We start from the raw sequence: 16,264 nt of genomic DNA, 5'->3' as shown, positions 1-16,264 counted from the left end.
CTTTGTTTATGCTTGGTTGTGGTTATAACTTATGAATTTACATGCAATCTTAAAGGAAAAATCAGTTTTTGTAACATGCTTGAAGGAAAGAACTCAAACTAACGCTACAACCTTGTGAGACTTGAGCCTAAACGTTTATTTGGAGAGTTAATAATCTGTGATTTATTGTTTTCTAAGTCGTTGCATGATCTCATTATTCTTTGCTTGGTTACTACTTAGAAGGCGTTTCATCATTTAGTTCCAAATGCTAGAACTCATACCCATTTCATTCAAAGCATGTCATTGATTTGCATAACACATATTCAAGATAAAGTTGTGTAGTGACCACCACCATAACCAAAAAGCCGTGAATCCCCTATGTCATTATGTTTTGTACGTTTTAACCCCGTTGAGCTTTGTGAGCCTTTTCTTTGTAACCCACATTACCCTCACCTAGCTTAGATTAGGACCATCCATTAACCTTGTTCTTAAAGCGTAGTAAAGCATGATTCAAATTGAATTCCTTTGTGGCAGAAAACAAGTGTGGGGGAAGTGTTTTTCATGAGGAATTATGTGCCATAGGCACGGGTAAAAAGAAAGAAAACAGAAAAGAAAAATGTGAAAAGAATGCGAAAAGAGTTGAAAAGAAGTGAAAAAGAGTTCTAAAGTGTTGTTTGATGAAGAAGGGGTCCAAAACAATGAATTCGACCCTAAGGAGTTGTTTAAATCTTCCCCTTGTGTTTTAAAGCTAATTTCTGCAATCTAAGTAAATTCTAAGTCTCAATTTCATTACTTTGCTTACTATCACTTTAAGAACGTTTGTTTTCCTTATCCTTTCTTTGTTAGCCAATACCCCAAGCCCCGTTACAACCCTTGACTTCTATCTTGAGTGTTATGTGTTTCAATTTGTGGAGATTGAACTTGGTATGAGCATATGGTCACTGGTTCTCGCATCTAAGTAGTAGCATTCCATTCATGAGATCATATCTCAACATGCTTATTAACTCTAGAAATTGTGTTCTTTGTTATACATATATGTGAGCATTCGTTTTTATATCTACATCAATTCTCTCACATATAACTAGTATAGGGTGTGTAGTTAGAAAATCTGAGTGAAAATAGAGTGCATATCTTGTAAGGATTGAGGGAATTCTCTAAGGCATGTTACTACATTCAAAACATTGTTTTAATTGGTTAATTGTGAATTTGTAAGTAGTGACTATGATTAAGTATGTGCTTAAGTGTTAAATTGACTCAATTCTGTGGAAATGATAATCTTTAACATGTCATGTGCATTGGAAATCCCTAAGGCAAACGTTGGAAGGTTTAGGTTGTTTTTGTTTGTTTGGTTTCGTTTTGTTTTTTTTTTATGTTTTATTTGTTTTATTTTGCTCGAGGACTAGCAATAGCTAAGTGTGGGGGAATTTGATAGACGCATATTTATGCGACTTAGTTAACTAGTTTTCTTGCATTTACGTTATTAGTTCTTAGTTATTTTAGTACTTTAAGCCATTTTCGTGTGTTTGTAGGTCCAAAGGGCTAAGGTAGCAAGAAAGTGCATTTTGGTGCATTTTGGAGCAGTTTTGAGCTTGGAATGGATTACATATGATATGAGCAAGATGGATGGACGAATTTGAAGACAAAAGAGGCTAGGAACATGCTAAAAATCTGGTGAAACAAATACAAGTTGCAAGAAGGGATAAATTTCTAGAAGGATTGGCCAAAACTTCACTCAAAACCATGCATACCCCATAAAATTCATCAATGCCGTGGCCTTCCCTTTGTTTTACTTCCACCAGATTTTTTAGTGATGATGCAATGCCTATCTTACTATGACATTTGAGTGGATGATGTAATGCTTAACTCACCATGACATTTGAGTGGATGATGCAATGCTTAACTCACCATAACATGTGAGTGGATGACTCAATACCTACCCTCACCAACAATTCTCCACCTTGCCATGCCTTACCTACTTCATTCCACCAGATTTTTGCATTAAACATGTCCATCCTCTTCCTATAAATACCATGGCAGCAACCTCATTCAAATCATCCAGAAATTAACCATTCTCCAAGCTTTTCCTTACCTCTCCTACATATCTAAACCCCTTCCCATCCATTCCTCCAAATAACCAACCCTTCAACATCATTCCAACCTTGTTGTTGCGGCAAGGAGTAGGAGAAAAGTCCTTGGACGCACTTGCTATCCAACATGGATCGTTGGAACGCTTAGGTGCTTTCTTCCCTTTGTTTTTCAATGTTTAAATTTGTTTATCTTTGTTTTGTAATAATGAGGAACTAAACCCCCCTTGGCTAGGGGGGGATTCGAAATACATGTTTATGCTTGCTATATGATTTGATTACTTCCAATTGCGTTTCTTGAATTGTGAATTCAATTTACTTATCCGTTCGTATAAAAACTAATTTGTGTATGTTGGTTGAGAGTGCACGCTTAATTTTCATGCATGAATTTGACGCTAGAATATAAGGGAGTTTCACCTAATCGTTATGAACTTATATTCACAAGTAGTGAAGGTTGCTAGTCACAATCACGTTAAGTAAATTCTTGGCATAAGTTTCATGCAATCATAGTAACAAGTGCTTCGTTAATGCTTATGGTTTTCATAGAATTTAATGATTCTTGCTTGTATCTCTATTATGCAATCATGTAGGGGACTTGTGAGGAATGTTTTGGGTTGTCGTATGCAATCATCCAATTCAATAACGTTAGGAAAATCTGAAGGTTAATTTAAGCGGACCTAATTAACTTGGGGCGTTGAGAATTCATGGTTTATTGAAATGCAATTGGAAATCGTTTTGTATGCAAGTATAACATGTGTGGAGATGAAACCCTTAGCTAGCCTTCCATTATCCATTCAACCCAAAATTGTTTAAAATCTATTTAAGTTTTTAGTTTATTCGTTTTTACTTTCAACTTCACCAAACTCAAATCCCCCTTTTACTTTCTTGTTTTAAAATCTTTTGTTTACATTTTTAACTTTGTTTCTTTTTGTTTTTGAGTCAGTTTAGAGGTTTTAGCAAGCCCTCCTAATCCCCGGTTTAGAACGATCCCTACTTACATACTTTGCTACAATTGTCAAAAGAGGGTTTAATTTGTGTGCTTATATTATTCGCATCAGGGTCGACCCACTTAGGGCTTTAAAGTTCTCATACGTTTCATCTTTTGACAAATACAGATTCTATACTGCTCCAGTCAATGTTCTCTGGTTCATTTCTCTTGGGGAACCTACAAAAATTTAAAAGAATAAAAAAATTAGAAATGTATTATGTAAAGAAAGAATCGAACTTGGTTAGTAAGGAGAAATGTAAAATTGAAGAAAATTGAGTCAAATTTTGAATGAATTCTACGAAATTATGTGGAGATATGTGAATGGAAGGGTGAAGACGTAAGAGGCAGTGAAAAACAGTAGGGGTTTAAGAATGAGCTACAAGGATTTGTAACGCCACAAAAAAGAGATAGCAATTCGATTTTAAAATCGTTTTTGACCGTTGGAGCTACAACTTTTATTTTTCCTTCTCTTTTTGGACCTTTTCTTTTTAGATAATCATTCGTGAAATATTTTGACATGGGCCGGCCCATCAAAATCAGCCATCATCATTTTTGGAATGAGTCGGTCTTGCCTATTAAAACCTGTCTATGGGCTATTTTGATCCAACCTAGGATTAAACCAAGAGGAACTTTTCTATGTTGCTCAACTGCAGTGTTCTGGAGATTAAATCCCAGCCTTCCACCTTTAAGGCCTTAAAACCAATAGCTGTGATAACCCTTATGCGTAGGGGAGAAATTCTGCAACTAAGAGCATATTCACCAATCACCCAATTGCAAGGCTAATTGAGTTATTCACCCAAAAAAACTCCTCTATCTGTCCATAAAATGAGAGGTAATTGGGTTAAAGGCAGTTGCAAGGGCAGCTGACCCTTCAACAATTGCAAGGGCTTACGCCTTACTTGAAGCCCAGCAGAGAGGCTCCCCCCCCTTTCACATGAAGCCTTGAGTTGTTCCAACCCGTGAGCAGTTCATCAGCTCTCCCACTCCCTATCCACATGACTTTTTGTGAGCCTTTGATTTCAAAAAATTGTTCAATTCAATTGCTAGGATTAATTCAACTATAAAAAACTTAAAAAATCATAAAAATTATCCAAAAAAATATAAAAAATAAAGCAAACCTACAAAGTTCACACTTTAAACTTACAAAAAAATCTATGAGACAATGATATGTGTGAATAAGCCGAAGAAAATATTAAAAAAAAAGAAGAGAAAATATATTTGGAAATAGTAATCGGCCTTGTCCTTGCCTTTCCTTCTTTTAAACTGGTGAACTTACAGAAAAGCAATTACTATTTAGAGTAAGTGGTGAAGGCAATTTTATTGCCCTTGCATCCAAAGTGGAGAAGCCAAAAGCTAACATGGATTGAAGGTGTGTCAAAGAGAAGTGTTTTTCACACACTCTTTTTACTTTTTTCACGCACATTTCTCTATTTCTAATTGTTAAATTGAATAGATTACATGATAATTACAAATAAAATGAAACAGGTGTCAGCGAGAAATTAAAAAGAGTGTTTGTTTATTTCCACTAATAAAATTGATGTTATACCTCCGTCTCTGTATCCAAACTTACAAGTCACATACGTTAGGTAATATCAAATAACCTTTAGTCTAGTAATATTGTCTCTCCTTAGGTTGTGGGAGGTCTAAGTTCAACTCACATTAGTGCGGTGGGCAATATACATTTCTTATATGTTCAATATTTAATTGTGGCAAGCCTATTGTAGTGATGTAGCTTTGTTGTGACGTTATGAGTGCAGTGTAAAACTTTTTGTAAATATCTCATCGTTTTTTATAAAATAAGATAAGAAAACAATTGCAACGTCATCTAATTTGATATCGAATTGTGTTTAACCTGTTATGAAGATGTACCTTTATTTTGACACTATAAAAGTGCATTTTAAAGATTTTATAAACGTTATATATCGTGTCTTGTTACAATGGTACATATCACTAATGGCACGTTTACGTAAGGGTAATCGGAATCAAGAAACGGAATTGAATTCCGATTACGGTATACTCCGGTGTTTACTAAATCTGGAGGAATCAAAATTTAGTGGGTCCCACACAAATTTTGGAATCCAATTCCAATATTTGGTTGATTTGGATTCCTAAGATAAAGGAGATATTTGGATTCCGGATGGCTTGGGGAATCAGAATACTAACTTTTTTCCCTTTATGCCCTCACTTACTTTCATTATTTCCAAGATTATCCTTTTAACCCTAGACTATTATTGCCCTTTTCACGCTACAATATCTTAACGTTCTGGAACGGTTAGTTGATTAATTCAGTCGACCTAGAGTAAATTCAATCGATATAAAGTAACTCTGTAAATACATGCAGAATCAGTTTGTTACTCAATGCAGAATCAGTTTGTTACTTCATGCAGAATCAGTTTGTTACTCAATGCAGAATCAGTTTGTTACTATTATATACTATATCAAATTTTATTAAAAAAAAGTATATAAAATATTTGATTTGGGATAAGGGCATTTTAGTAATCATACTGGTTTATATTCTGATTCTGCTGAATTAGTAAACAGCTTTATGGAATTGTATTCCGATTCCAGACAAACAATTTCAACATGAATCTGATTCTGATTCCACCTCATTTCAATTCCTCCTCAATCAAATTCCTCCTCAATCTGATTCCTCTCAATTTGATTACGGATTAGTAAACGCACCATAAAGGATACGAGTTTTATGCAATATCTAACTGTTGCAAATGAGTATTAATCCCAATATACAAGATCTAATCGCTACTAAATATATTTTAATCAACAATTATTATTAATTTTAAAAGTAAGTGCAGTGCAACAGCATCGGTCTCCAAAGTCCCAACCACTCACCGAAACTATAAGGATTGAGCGTTGGGGATGGGTGAGAGTAATTGTCACAGGTGACTCAAACTTTCCTTGACTTGCAAGGTATTTAGTTGAATTAGGCAAAGAATAGTTGGCCAGCAGCAGCCAATAGCCAGACGACCGTACGTTGAATGTTGGAAACCAAGGTCCCAGAAACACCCAATTTTGTGTTCATCTCATAACTTCTTTTTTAATTGATTTATTTATTTCATTTATTAAATACAACAGTTGAATGTTGGAAATAAGGACAGAAGCAAGTAAATATTTAATGTGATTAAAACATGATTTGTCTAAGTCACTTAGTACTAAGGTATTGTTCTCGTCCAGAAGAAGAGGCTAAATCAGCAGAATTGGCATCTGTACGCCGGTTTGATAGCAATGTGACGGTGTATTTCTGTTCACTTGTAAGTGAGAGGTCTTAGGTTCGATTCTCACCAAAGACGAATGTGAAACATATTATTGCTAACTTATTGTGAAACTTAATCTATAAAGAATATCGTATGTTAAAAAAAAAGAAAAAGATTTGTCCATCTTAGAGGCAGCACATGCAATGCACGTGACTTTCCAAGTCCTGCATCGGTACAAGTCTACAACATGTATTCTTTTGTGCATTGGATATTTCGGACTGACATAACCTAATTTTGTCTTCAAGATGTACTTCATAAGTTGGTTTTGCTGAACCGGTTTTTGTTTAATTGAATGGGATCTCGAGTTTGATTCGCTTGTGAATCATATGTTAGTGTTGGACTCGATAGTAAGTTGTGGTATATTATGATTTGTTGTAAATGAGTTAACAACTCATTATAAAGTATATCTGTAAACATTTTATCTTTGAGAAAAAAGAAATTGAAATTGTTTACAAATCAAAGGGCAATAGGGTAATATTACCATGCATATTAAACACGTCACAACTATGTAATCAACCTATCTTTTGAACTGGATAACCTCTATATATAAAGGGAGCACATCAAAATGGTGAAGCTTTCAATCTTAAAAATAAAATAATTCAATCTTAAAAATATCCAAACTAAACAAAATAAAAATAACAAATAAATAATAAAAAAAATGTAAAAACGTAAATTGCCACACGTGAGGCTAGTTCGATAAGAAAGGGAACATGATCAATATTTAATTTATAAAAATAGAAAATATAATATGTTAAGCCGATGGATAAGATGAGTAATGGTAATGATCTTTTTGTTCGTCAAATATCTAATTTATGTTATATTTGATCTAAATAACTATTTATTTATTGGTGTTTCTTTTCATCTTGTTAAATAAGTGTTTTAACCTTTATATTGCAAAAGAAAAAGAATGACATTGCAATCTAAAACAAGAATTCACCTATTGAAGATGCGTGTGCGACTCTTTTCTGTGGATGCGACATAAACAAACCTCACATGCATTAGTGATTGTATATCACTTACCTGAAAAACCTCACATGCATTAAAAGGTGGATGTACATTGGGACCAAGGTAGTCTCAAACCACCTGGAGTTCGAAAAATATACATGTGAAAATCTTTCAAAGACTATTCGAGTGTTTGGTATGGATCTCTTTTGTGCACCAAGTATTTGATGTGATGCTTGATAGACATATCTCGACAAGATTCAACATGTTGTGTCGAAAGAACTCGACAAATTCTCTTTATATCACTAATTAGACTGCTTTAAAATGCGTCGATATCGGTTGACATATGCGCAACATGGTTCGATTGACGATAACAAGCTCATCCAATGTTAGAAGAAATACCTTAACGAATAAATTGAAATTTTTTTTACACTTTTCGAGCTCTCTTCCTGTCTAAAAAACCTAAACCTTAAATTACTCTGACGTGGACGAAAAAGCCAAGTACAAACAAAACAATATCCCAACATTATTTAGAAAAACAACGTATTTGGTGACAAGGCAAACCAAATTATTTGACTATTTAAGATAGCACATACACAAATGTGGGCCACAGGACCCACCACCCCCCATCAACATTCAGATTGAAGCCAACTAACTCGTAAGAAGATGCCGACAAGAGGATGCGCCTTGTTATACCAGCCCAAAGAAACGAAAGCAGCGTAATTATTATTATTTTTATTAAACAATAAATTTATTAGATTAAATGTTAAATTAGTATGAACTTACATCGAACGCCAATGCTCTCTACCACTTTAATAGCGTAGAGGGCCACTTGCATAATTAATTAATATTACAAACCACAAAAAAGCCCATTTCCCACGCAGTGTCCCCCTTCCCTTGAATTATATCACCAACTGCGTTTAAAGCGCGCAAGCAACCGCTCCCTCTCTCTCTCTCTCACGCTCGTTTTCTCAAACACATTGCGCGCACGGTTACACCCACTGCCTGAGTTCCTGAGATACTGCCTCATACCCTCGCTTGCGCTTCCAATTCGTTTGGGTTCCTGATTTAATTCAACTTTAAATTGAAATATTTCGTTTCATTTGCTCTTGGGCAATTGAAAGTTTTGGATTTTGGGCGCCATGGCGATTGCAGCGGCAGCTGTCATCGTCCCGCTGGGCCTGCTCTTCTTCGTCTCAGGCCTCGTCGTCAATCTCATTCAGGTGCAGCTTCTTCTCGCTTTTTTGATTCATAGGTTCTGGATTTCGTTTCGTTATTGCCTAGATTTGGGTTCGTTTTAGCTCAGTTTTGTGTCTTCTGCTATCGATTTCTTCAATTTCTGCGTGACTTCCACGAGGGTTTTGCTTCTTTTCGTTTTAGCTTCATGGGTTTGTTGTTTCTCAAGTGGGTTGTTTGGATAAGGTATGCCTGTCAGCTTGCCTCTCAAACTAGGTTTTGTTTCTACTTTCTATTTGTGACCTGCAAGCTTTGTTTGATTGTGGAGAACGTTTCGGAAAAGGAACGAACAACGTTTTTTTTAATCCTATACGCTGTCAAAACCATTGAGCTCAATTCTATTATCCAAAACTGACTACAAATTTGCGATCGGTTTGCTTCGATTCTCTGTTTCTGTTCTATTAGCATATCAGTTGTATATATATACATTTGTGCACATGTGTGTGTGTGTGTATGCTACAATTTTTCTTTTGAGGTTTTCGTGGATTTAGCTTACTTGGTTTGTTGTTTCAGGCGATTTGCTTCATTCTTATTCGGCCACTGTCTAAGAATACATACAGAAGGATCAACAGAGTGGTGGCAGAATTGTTGTGGCTGGAACTCGTGTGGCTTATTGATTGGTGGGCAGGTGTTAAGGTACTAGCTATATCCCCCATATCTTGTGATTTGGATTATCTTGATTTATCTTACTTCCTTAAATGCAGTCGATTTATTGTATGGTGAGCACTTTTTGATGCATTCCCACTTATTATGCCAGCTTCCAACAGCTTATTTTTTTCATCCAAATTTTTTCCATACAACCCTTATGAACCAATCATGGAAACAGCCTCTTTGCAAAAGCAAGGGTAAGGCTGTGTACAATAGACGTTCCCCCGACCCTAGCACAGTGGGGAGCCTTGTTGGCTTAGGGTTGCCCTTTTAACCCTTATGAACCAATGGTTAAAGTTATTGATGGGTTTGAAAGACTCACAGCAGCATTGCTACCACAAGAAAGACTAGAAGATTAATTCTTCTGATAAGCTTGTATAAATCCCTGAAATGCGTCGCAATTCCTTAAGGAAGGCTGAGTACTTTAAATCAGCAGTAATAATGTGAAGGACATTGCTTATGACCTGGTGTAATGTTTACTTTAAGTGTCTTGAGATTAAAATTTTGAGTCTTGATTTAGTTAACTCTTTCTGTTGCAGATCCAAGTGTACACAGACCCTGAAACGTTTCGTTTAATGGGTAAGGAAGGATTAAACCTTCTCTTTTGTTTGATGTTTGTTTGTGTTTAGGACTATGTATGTATTGCCCTTTTCAAAATTATACAGGATAACTTATTTAAATGCATGTTTTCTATTTTCTAGGTAAAGAACATGCACTTGTCATGTGCAATCATAGAAGTGATATTGATTGGCTTGTTGGATGGGTCCTGGCTCAGGTACAAAGTTTATGTATCATGCTTTAGTCACAGGCATGCACAAATCCATGTAACCAGACAAATTATGAGTATATAGTATATTCATACATATACTAATTATAAAAATAATGCCCATATTTATTTAGTTTTTGGCTTTTTGCATATTTACATATGATAGAGGCGCACAAAAGCTACATTGAAGACTTATTCACATGTACTTGTAAAAGAAGTTCACTGTTTGAATTTAGGCTTTTGGTTCAATATGGAGTTGTATTCTCTTTATACTGACGATTTAAATTAAATGTACTATGCAGCGGTCAGGTTGCCTCGGCAGCGCCTTAGCTGTAATGAAGAAATCATCAAAGTTCCTTCCGGTATGTTGCACCATAAGATGCCCTGACAGTATGTGTTGATGAAGCTTTAAGGCACTAGCTGTTAAGTTCAAAATATGTGTGTTTGTGTGCGTGCATCCACATTTATGTGAATATTCTCTTGTCAGACACTATGGCAATACATTTTTGATAGAATTTGAATCAGGACCATTGATTACGTTGATTCTTGCTTGTATGTTGGTCTAGATCGTAGTTTGCCAACATAAGCATCTTATATTGACTTGTCACATTGTTTTGACAAGAGGATATTTCATATATTCAAGACCCTTCCATGGAGGAATTCAAAAAGTTGGGTCCCTTGTGGGGGCCCACTCAGTATTGTAGTTCAGTATCTGAACTGTCTATCTTCTACAAAATTCATTTAAGAATCATCCTGTAGATCTTTGAGTGTGAAATGGCAACATAGCCTAATCATTGATCATTAAGGCATCTAATCGTGATCAAATAAATAAACCAACACAATGTTTCTGGTCAGCCCCGAATGATTGTAAATGATAATCAAGTGGTTAGGTGGTTTCGATTTGGCTGATTTTGACGAAGATGATTCTTGAATGGAGACTAAAAACAACAAATTGTTCAGATTCTTGAGCAGAATCCCCTAGAAAATTGGAGGGTCCTGTATATATAACATATATATGTTCAAATGGGTGTAATTTAGAACCTTAACAGCTTAGATAAGATTTTAAAAATTTAGAGTTTGTGAAGCTATTGAGGCCATTAGTTATTACTGGTTAGGAGTATCAATATTTAATTTCAGATCCTATTGTAATGTTATAGATTCTTTGTTTTTATTTTTTAATTTGGTTTGATCTATTATTCATGAGTTAATTAGTGGTTTTGGGTTATTTCCGCAAACATTGTCTTGTGGCCCTATTTTCTTTATCCAGCCTACATTTCATTCAACTTAAGCGTTATCATTTGCCTTTGCTTTTGAGGGTTTACTCCTTGTCACTAAATGGAATGCCTTTATACATGCAGGTCATTGGGTGGTCAATGTGGTTTTCTGAATATCTCTTTTTGGAAAGAAGTTGGGCCAAAGATGAAAGCACTTTAAAGGTATGGGTGTGTATGTTGTATTTGTACATACAACACTCTATATGCACACTATACACAGGCACGCATAAATTTTAACTATATAATTTTCCTTCTAATGAATCTGTAATGGAGTCTCTCTTGTCATAGTCGACTTCAATTTGATAAGAAATCTGGGCATACCGGCATAGATATAGAAAATATATTCATGTATAGAAGTGAGGTTGTGTTGCCAAGCTAAAGAATCTGCTGGTTTTTAATGTTAATGGTTGCTAATGTAGTTTGATGGAAATTTTCCACCAAACCCTCATTGAATTCTTTAATCGAATCTCTACAAGAAAGAGTTTTCACTCATCTTCCGAAAGAGGCTACCTAAAAAAACTCTCTGAGTCATGTAATCAAGGATGCTTCCAGTTGTTGTTCCTGTAGGAGTCAGTAACTTTCAATTCTCAAACATCTCCTGTTTAGGTTTTTACCTTGGAGCTGAAGATGACAATCATCTTTCCGTTTTTCCTACCTCCATAGCTATTTTCCAGTTTCCAGTGAACTAATTCTTCTTTATTTTTCAGTCAACTCAGTGAGTGTCTTCTCAATTTTGAGACAGCCAACTCTAGATGAAAGTTGTGCACCTCTAACCGTTTCACTTGAAGAAACAAGAGAGATTTGAAGAAATAGAGAATGCTTTAGCTTTGCTGCCAAGTTTATGTAGGACAGCAGAAGGTAAGTTGTTGCCTATGGTTTGTGGATACAGATGGTAGAAACTCTGTTAATGGGAAGATGTTTAGATAAATGAAGATTTGGAGTTGCTGTTTCTCCAAGGTAAGATGGGGAATATAATAGGACGGTGGGTGTGACCAAGGAGCATGGTGTTGTCCGAAGGATGCTTTGTGGACATGTTCTGTTCAGTCCCTCCGGTGGTGGGTGTGGTTAGAGAGGAACAAGCTAATTTTTAACAAGGAGGAGGAAGCGGGTGAAATTTGGGATAGATTTAGACTACTTGCTTCTCTTTGGGCTGCTTCTGTCAAAAGTATTTCAAGAATATTCCTTTTAGTGCAATCTGGGATTAGCTACTTGCAACTAAAAGGAATGATCCTAAATAAAACAGAATTTTCCATAACAAGTTTATTTCTAACCTAGCTGTTGCTACCGCACCACATAACTTTAATACAGCCCAGAATCCGTACTACCCTTTGCCCAACTTGAAATAATCTTATATAGAGCTACAACAAAGAAAACTAATGAAAGAAACAATTTTTGGAAAACAATTGAGTTTCTTTTATTAGTCAAACTACCCGAATACCCTAATCATGATGGTAAATCAGAATAAAGCTGTTAAGAGTTTGTAACTGAGCTTGAACAAAGATATCCCACTTTATAAAAAAGCAAGATTTCATTGTGGTGAGTTGGTGAATGAAGTGGTAGTCAACTGCTTAGAGCAGGCATGGAGCTTGGCTATTGTTGTGAGTGGTTGTGTGGTGATTGACAATGGTAGTAATGAGTTTATTGTGTGGGAGATCTTTAATGTTCTTAGGTCGAAAACGGATTTAGGTTGACTGACTAGCTTTCCTCATCTCTTGCTTTTGATGGCTTCTGTTTTGTTGTTTATTTAATTGGGTGAAGTCCAGGGTACACGTTGTCTGCTGTGTTGTATTTTATCTCTTTTCAATGAATGTTTTGTTTCTTGTAAGAAAAAACTTTACTAATATCATATAAGTGGTCATGTGATGAAAAAATTACAGCGGGTGATACTTCAACTGACTGAACAGACAATTATTGATTTATGGAATTTAAGTGTCAGAGTTTTCAATTCTAGGGACTAATATTGGAACAGGTTTAAAAGTTAGGGTGTTGGTCAATCTATTTTGAAATGTATGGGCATGTTAACGCTTCTACTTTTGGAAGTAACCTCGAATCTTGTGGTAATGCATCTGCAGTTAGGTCTTCAACGGTTGAAGGACTACCCTCAGCCCTTTTGGTTGGCTTTGTTTGTAGAAGGAACTCGTTTTACACAGGCCAAGCTTTTATCAGCACAAGAATATGCAGCCTCAACAGGGCTGCCTGTACCTAGAAATGTTTTGATTCCTCGTACTAAGGTAAAATTCTTATTGCATCAAGGATTCAGTAATAATTATTTTTGTGGAATGCCTTTTCCGTTCCTTGCTGGTTAAGAATTCGCCATCAGTAAAAGTACAATGTTCTGGAATCCTCCTTTACTGGCCCGTTATTCTCTATCACACATGTGGTCTGGGCCGTCTGGCATATCTAATAAATTCCTGCTTCTTTCAGGGTTTTGTCTCTGCTGTAAGTAATATGCGTTCATTTGTTCCTGCCATATATGATGTAACAGTGGCTATTCCTAAGGCTTCACCTTCACCAACAATGCTAAGACTCTTTGAGGGGCGACCTTCTGTGGTAAGCCTAACATACTTCTGATTTTAAAAATGCTGTTTAAATAATTTATATTTATGTTGTCAGATAGCATCCAGGTTTGGACATTAAATTCCTAACTAGTGTACCAGTACTGAAATAGACAATTAAATTGCACATTTTCGTTCAATTGGATAACAATCTGGCATTTTTGTGCAAGGCATTTTAAGAAAATCCATCCAGATAGTTGTGATGTGATGTGCAATGCGAGTAGTGAAAATGCCTATCATTCTCTTATTCTTTGTGGTATTGGATCGCTAGTTGATATGCCATTTTTCTGATATGTCATCTTTTAGGGCGCATGCTTTTCTAATATATTTTGCGTGGGTAATAGGAAGTGCTTTATGTCATCAATGGATGTCAACTACATAATTCGAAGCTATTCTCCTATCCTGTTATAATGCTAGATTTGCATTCTCCAGTCATTTGGTTTTCAGTTTGTTTTACTGCTAAAATCATACACAATGGCAGCAGCGTTGTGCATTGTGCTGCCCTTTTTATATTTGGGTTTATATAAATTTGCTTGGTTGTTACTCTCTTGCAGGTGCATGTGCACATTAAGCGGCATTTAATGAAGGAATTACCTGAAACTGATGATGCTGTTGCCCAGTGGTGTAAAGATATATTTGTGGCAAAGGTGGTTACTATATTTTATGTTGCATGAACTTGTGTTCCTCGCATTTCTGTTATCTTTTGAAAAATAAAAGGAAGAAATGAAGATGACTTTGCACAATTATTCTTGAAATAAATTGAACTCAATAATCCGGTTTTCCTTTCCAATGATTCGTGTACCGATCTTCTAATTCTGGTATCTTGTTATTTGCCTTTTGTACTCTAGGATGCATTTTTGGATAAACATACAGCAGAGCAAACTTTTGGCGATCAAGAATTGCAAACAACTGGTCGGCCACTAAAGTCTCTTTTGGTGGGATGCGCGCTCTTACAAGTCAATATTTTTTTTTATTAGCATGTATTTTCTCTCTATGTTTTACGGGAGGCGTTTTGTAATTACTGCTAATTAACTTGTATTTCGTGTAGGTTGTTGCGTCTTGGTCATGTCTACTTATTGTGGGGGCTCTGAAGTTCCTCCATTTGTCGTCACTTCTATCCTCGTGGAAGGGTATTGGGTTCTCAACATTGGGTTTGGGCATTGTTACCGTCCTTATGCAGTTCTTGATTCGGTTTTCTCAGTCAGAGCGTTCAACCCCTGCCCCGGTGTCTCCTGCAAAGAACATTAGCAAAGGAGAGTCTTCAGGCAAAGCAGACAAACAGCAATAGAGTACACAGCTTGATATCCATGCCTTTTGTAAGCGGGCGGACTTGTTATTCATGTAGCTCGTGTGCTTTGTCACCCCTTCCTTACCTTAGTGAAGTTCTTTCGCCGTGCTTTGGTGCCCCTTTGATTTTGTAAAACACATACTATGTATGCATACCTCGATTCATTAACGGTTGGTTGATTAGGGAAATTTCTGTATAGACTCCGAAAAAATGGCTGTAGCAGCAGTGCTAGGTCTCGAATACCCCTATGAAATTACACTGCCCTTCACCTTGTTTGTCATTTTAAATGTCAGAAACCCTTCAATTTATCAGCATTAGTGACCGTGGTGAAGCTTTGGACTTGTAATTTTATTGCATTAATAGAGTAATGTGGTTAATCTTGGCATTTACCAAAACATGGTTCTCTCCAAACTATTTACCTTGAATATATTTGGAAAAATCATACACGACACGTCATTATGCTTTTGGTTTTTCTTGGAAACTTATTGTTTGAGTGTTATTTTCTGAAGCTTTGGACCTTTGCTGCGTAATTGTTGGATTTAAGTATTATTATATCAAAAGAAAAGACAAGTGTTCCTCTAAAAAGGGCGTTATATATCTCTTCTATAATCCATAAGCATTTATAATTATTAGTTCAGTATGTTTGGACGTGAGCCTTTAAAGTCTGGTAAAACTTTAGACCCAATTGTAAAAAATTTACAACTTGTACACTGGCAATGAACTATTCGAGCACTGTAAAGTTTTACTAAAACGTTACAGAGATACTAAGAACTTTCAAATGACACCGTAGTGTAGCAAAGTTTTATCGTGAATTCCCGACAAATTTAGCTAAATTTCTTGAAACTTAAAGGTATGTTTGAGGAACTTCTAAATTCCAAGGTAGGGATGAAGAAATGGATTACAAAAAGTTAGATGGCAGGGATTAGAAATGCACCACATAAGCATTGTGAAAGGCATGTGATAGGGATTTGCAAATGACTACTTACAATGAGCCATTTACAAATTCTTACATTCCTTTGCAATGCTCATGTGGTGCATTTTCTTATTCCTTCTAACCTTTTGTGATCCAAATCTTCTTCATTGAACCTAAGTGCCTTGGAATTTAGAAGTCTCTCACCCGAACATACCTTAAAGTGTCTGCTTCAAAAGGACCACTAAATAAGGATGATTGAAGTGAAATTATGTATGAAACCGAGTTTCACTGACAATTAGTGTTAGTAACAATTCGAGAAGGG

At 35.9% G+C, this 16,264-nt stretch overlaps 1 protein-coding gene across 1 annotated transcript; it reads left to right on the top strand.

The window, feature by feature from the left end:
* The first annotated feature begins 8,046 nt into the window (after positions 1–8,046).
* On the top strand, positions 8,047–15,424 carry LOC103400226 (1-acyl-sn-glycerol-3-phosphate acyltransferase 2-like). Its single transcript, XM_029092341.2, has 11 exons — positions 8,047–8,485; positions 9,012–9,134; positions 9,686–9,725; positions 9,848–9,921; positions 10,215–10,274; positions 11,271–11,348; positions 13,259–13,417; positions 13,611–13,736; positions 14,296–14,388; positions 14,590–14,676; positions 14,790–15,424. The coding sequence occupies exons 1-11, from the start codon at positions 8,405–8,407 to the stop codon at positions 15,027–15,029; spliced, it is 1,161 nt and encodes a 386-aa protein (XP_028948174.2). The 5' UTR covers positions 8,047–8,404; the 3' UTR covers positions 15,030–15,424.
* Positions 15,425–16,264: the final 840 nt, after the last annotated feature.

This window comes from Malus domestica, chromosome 14 (assembly GCF_042453785.1).
Source record: "Malus domestica chromosome 14, GDT2T_hap1".
Taxonomy (NCBI): Eukaryota; Viridiplantae; Streptophyta; class Magnoliopsida; order Rosales; family Rosaceae; genus Malus; species Malus domestica.
This window is presented reverse-complemented; position numbering and strand designations above follow the sequence as displayed.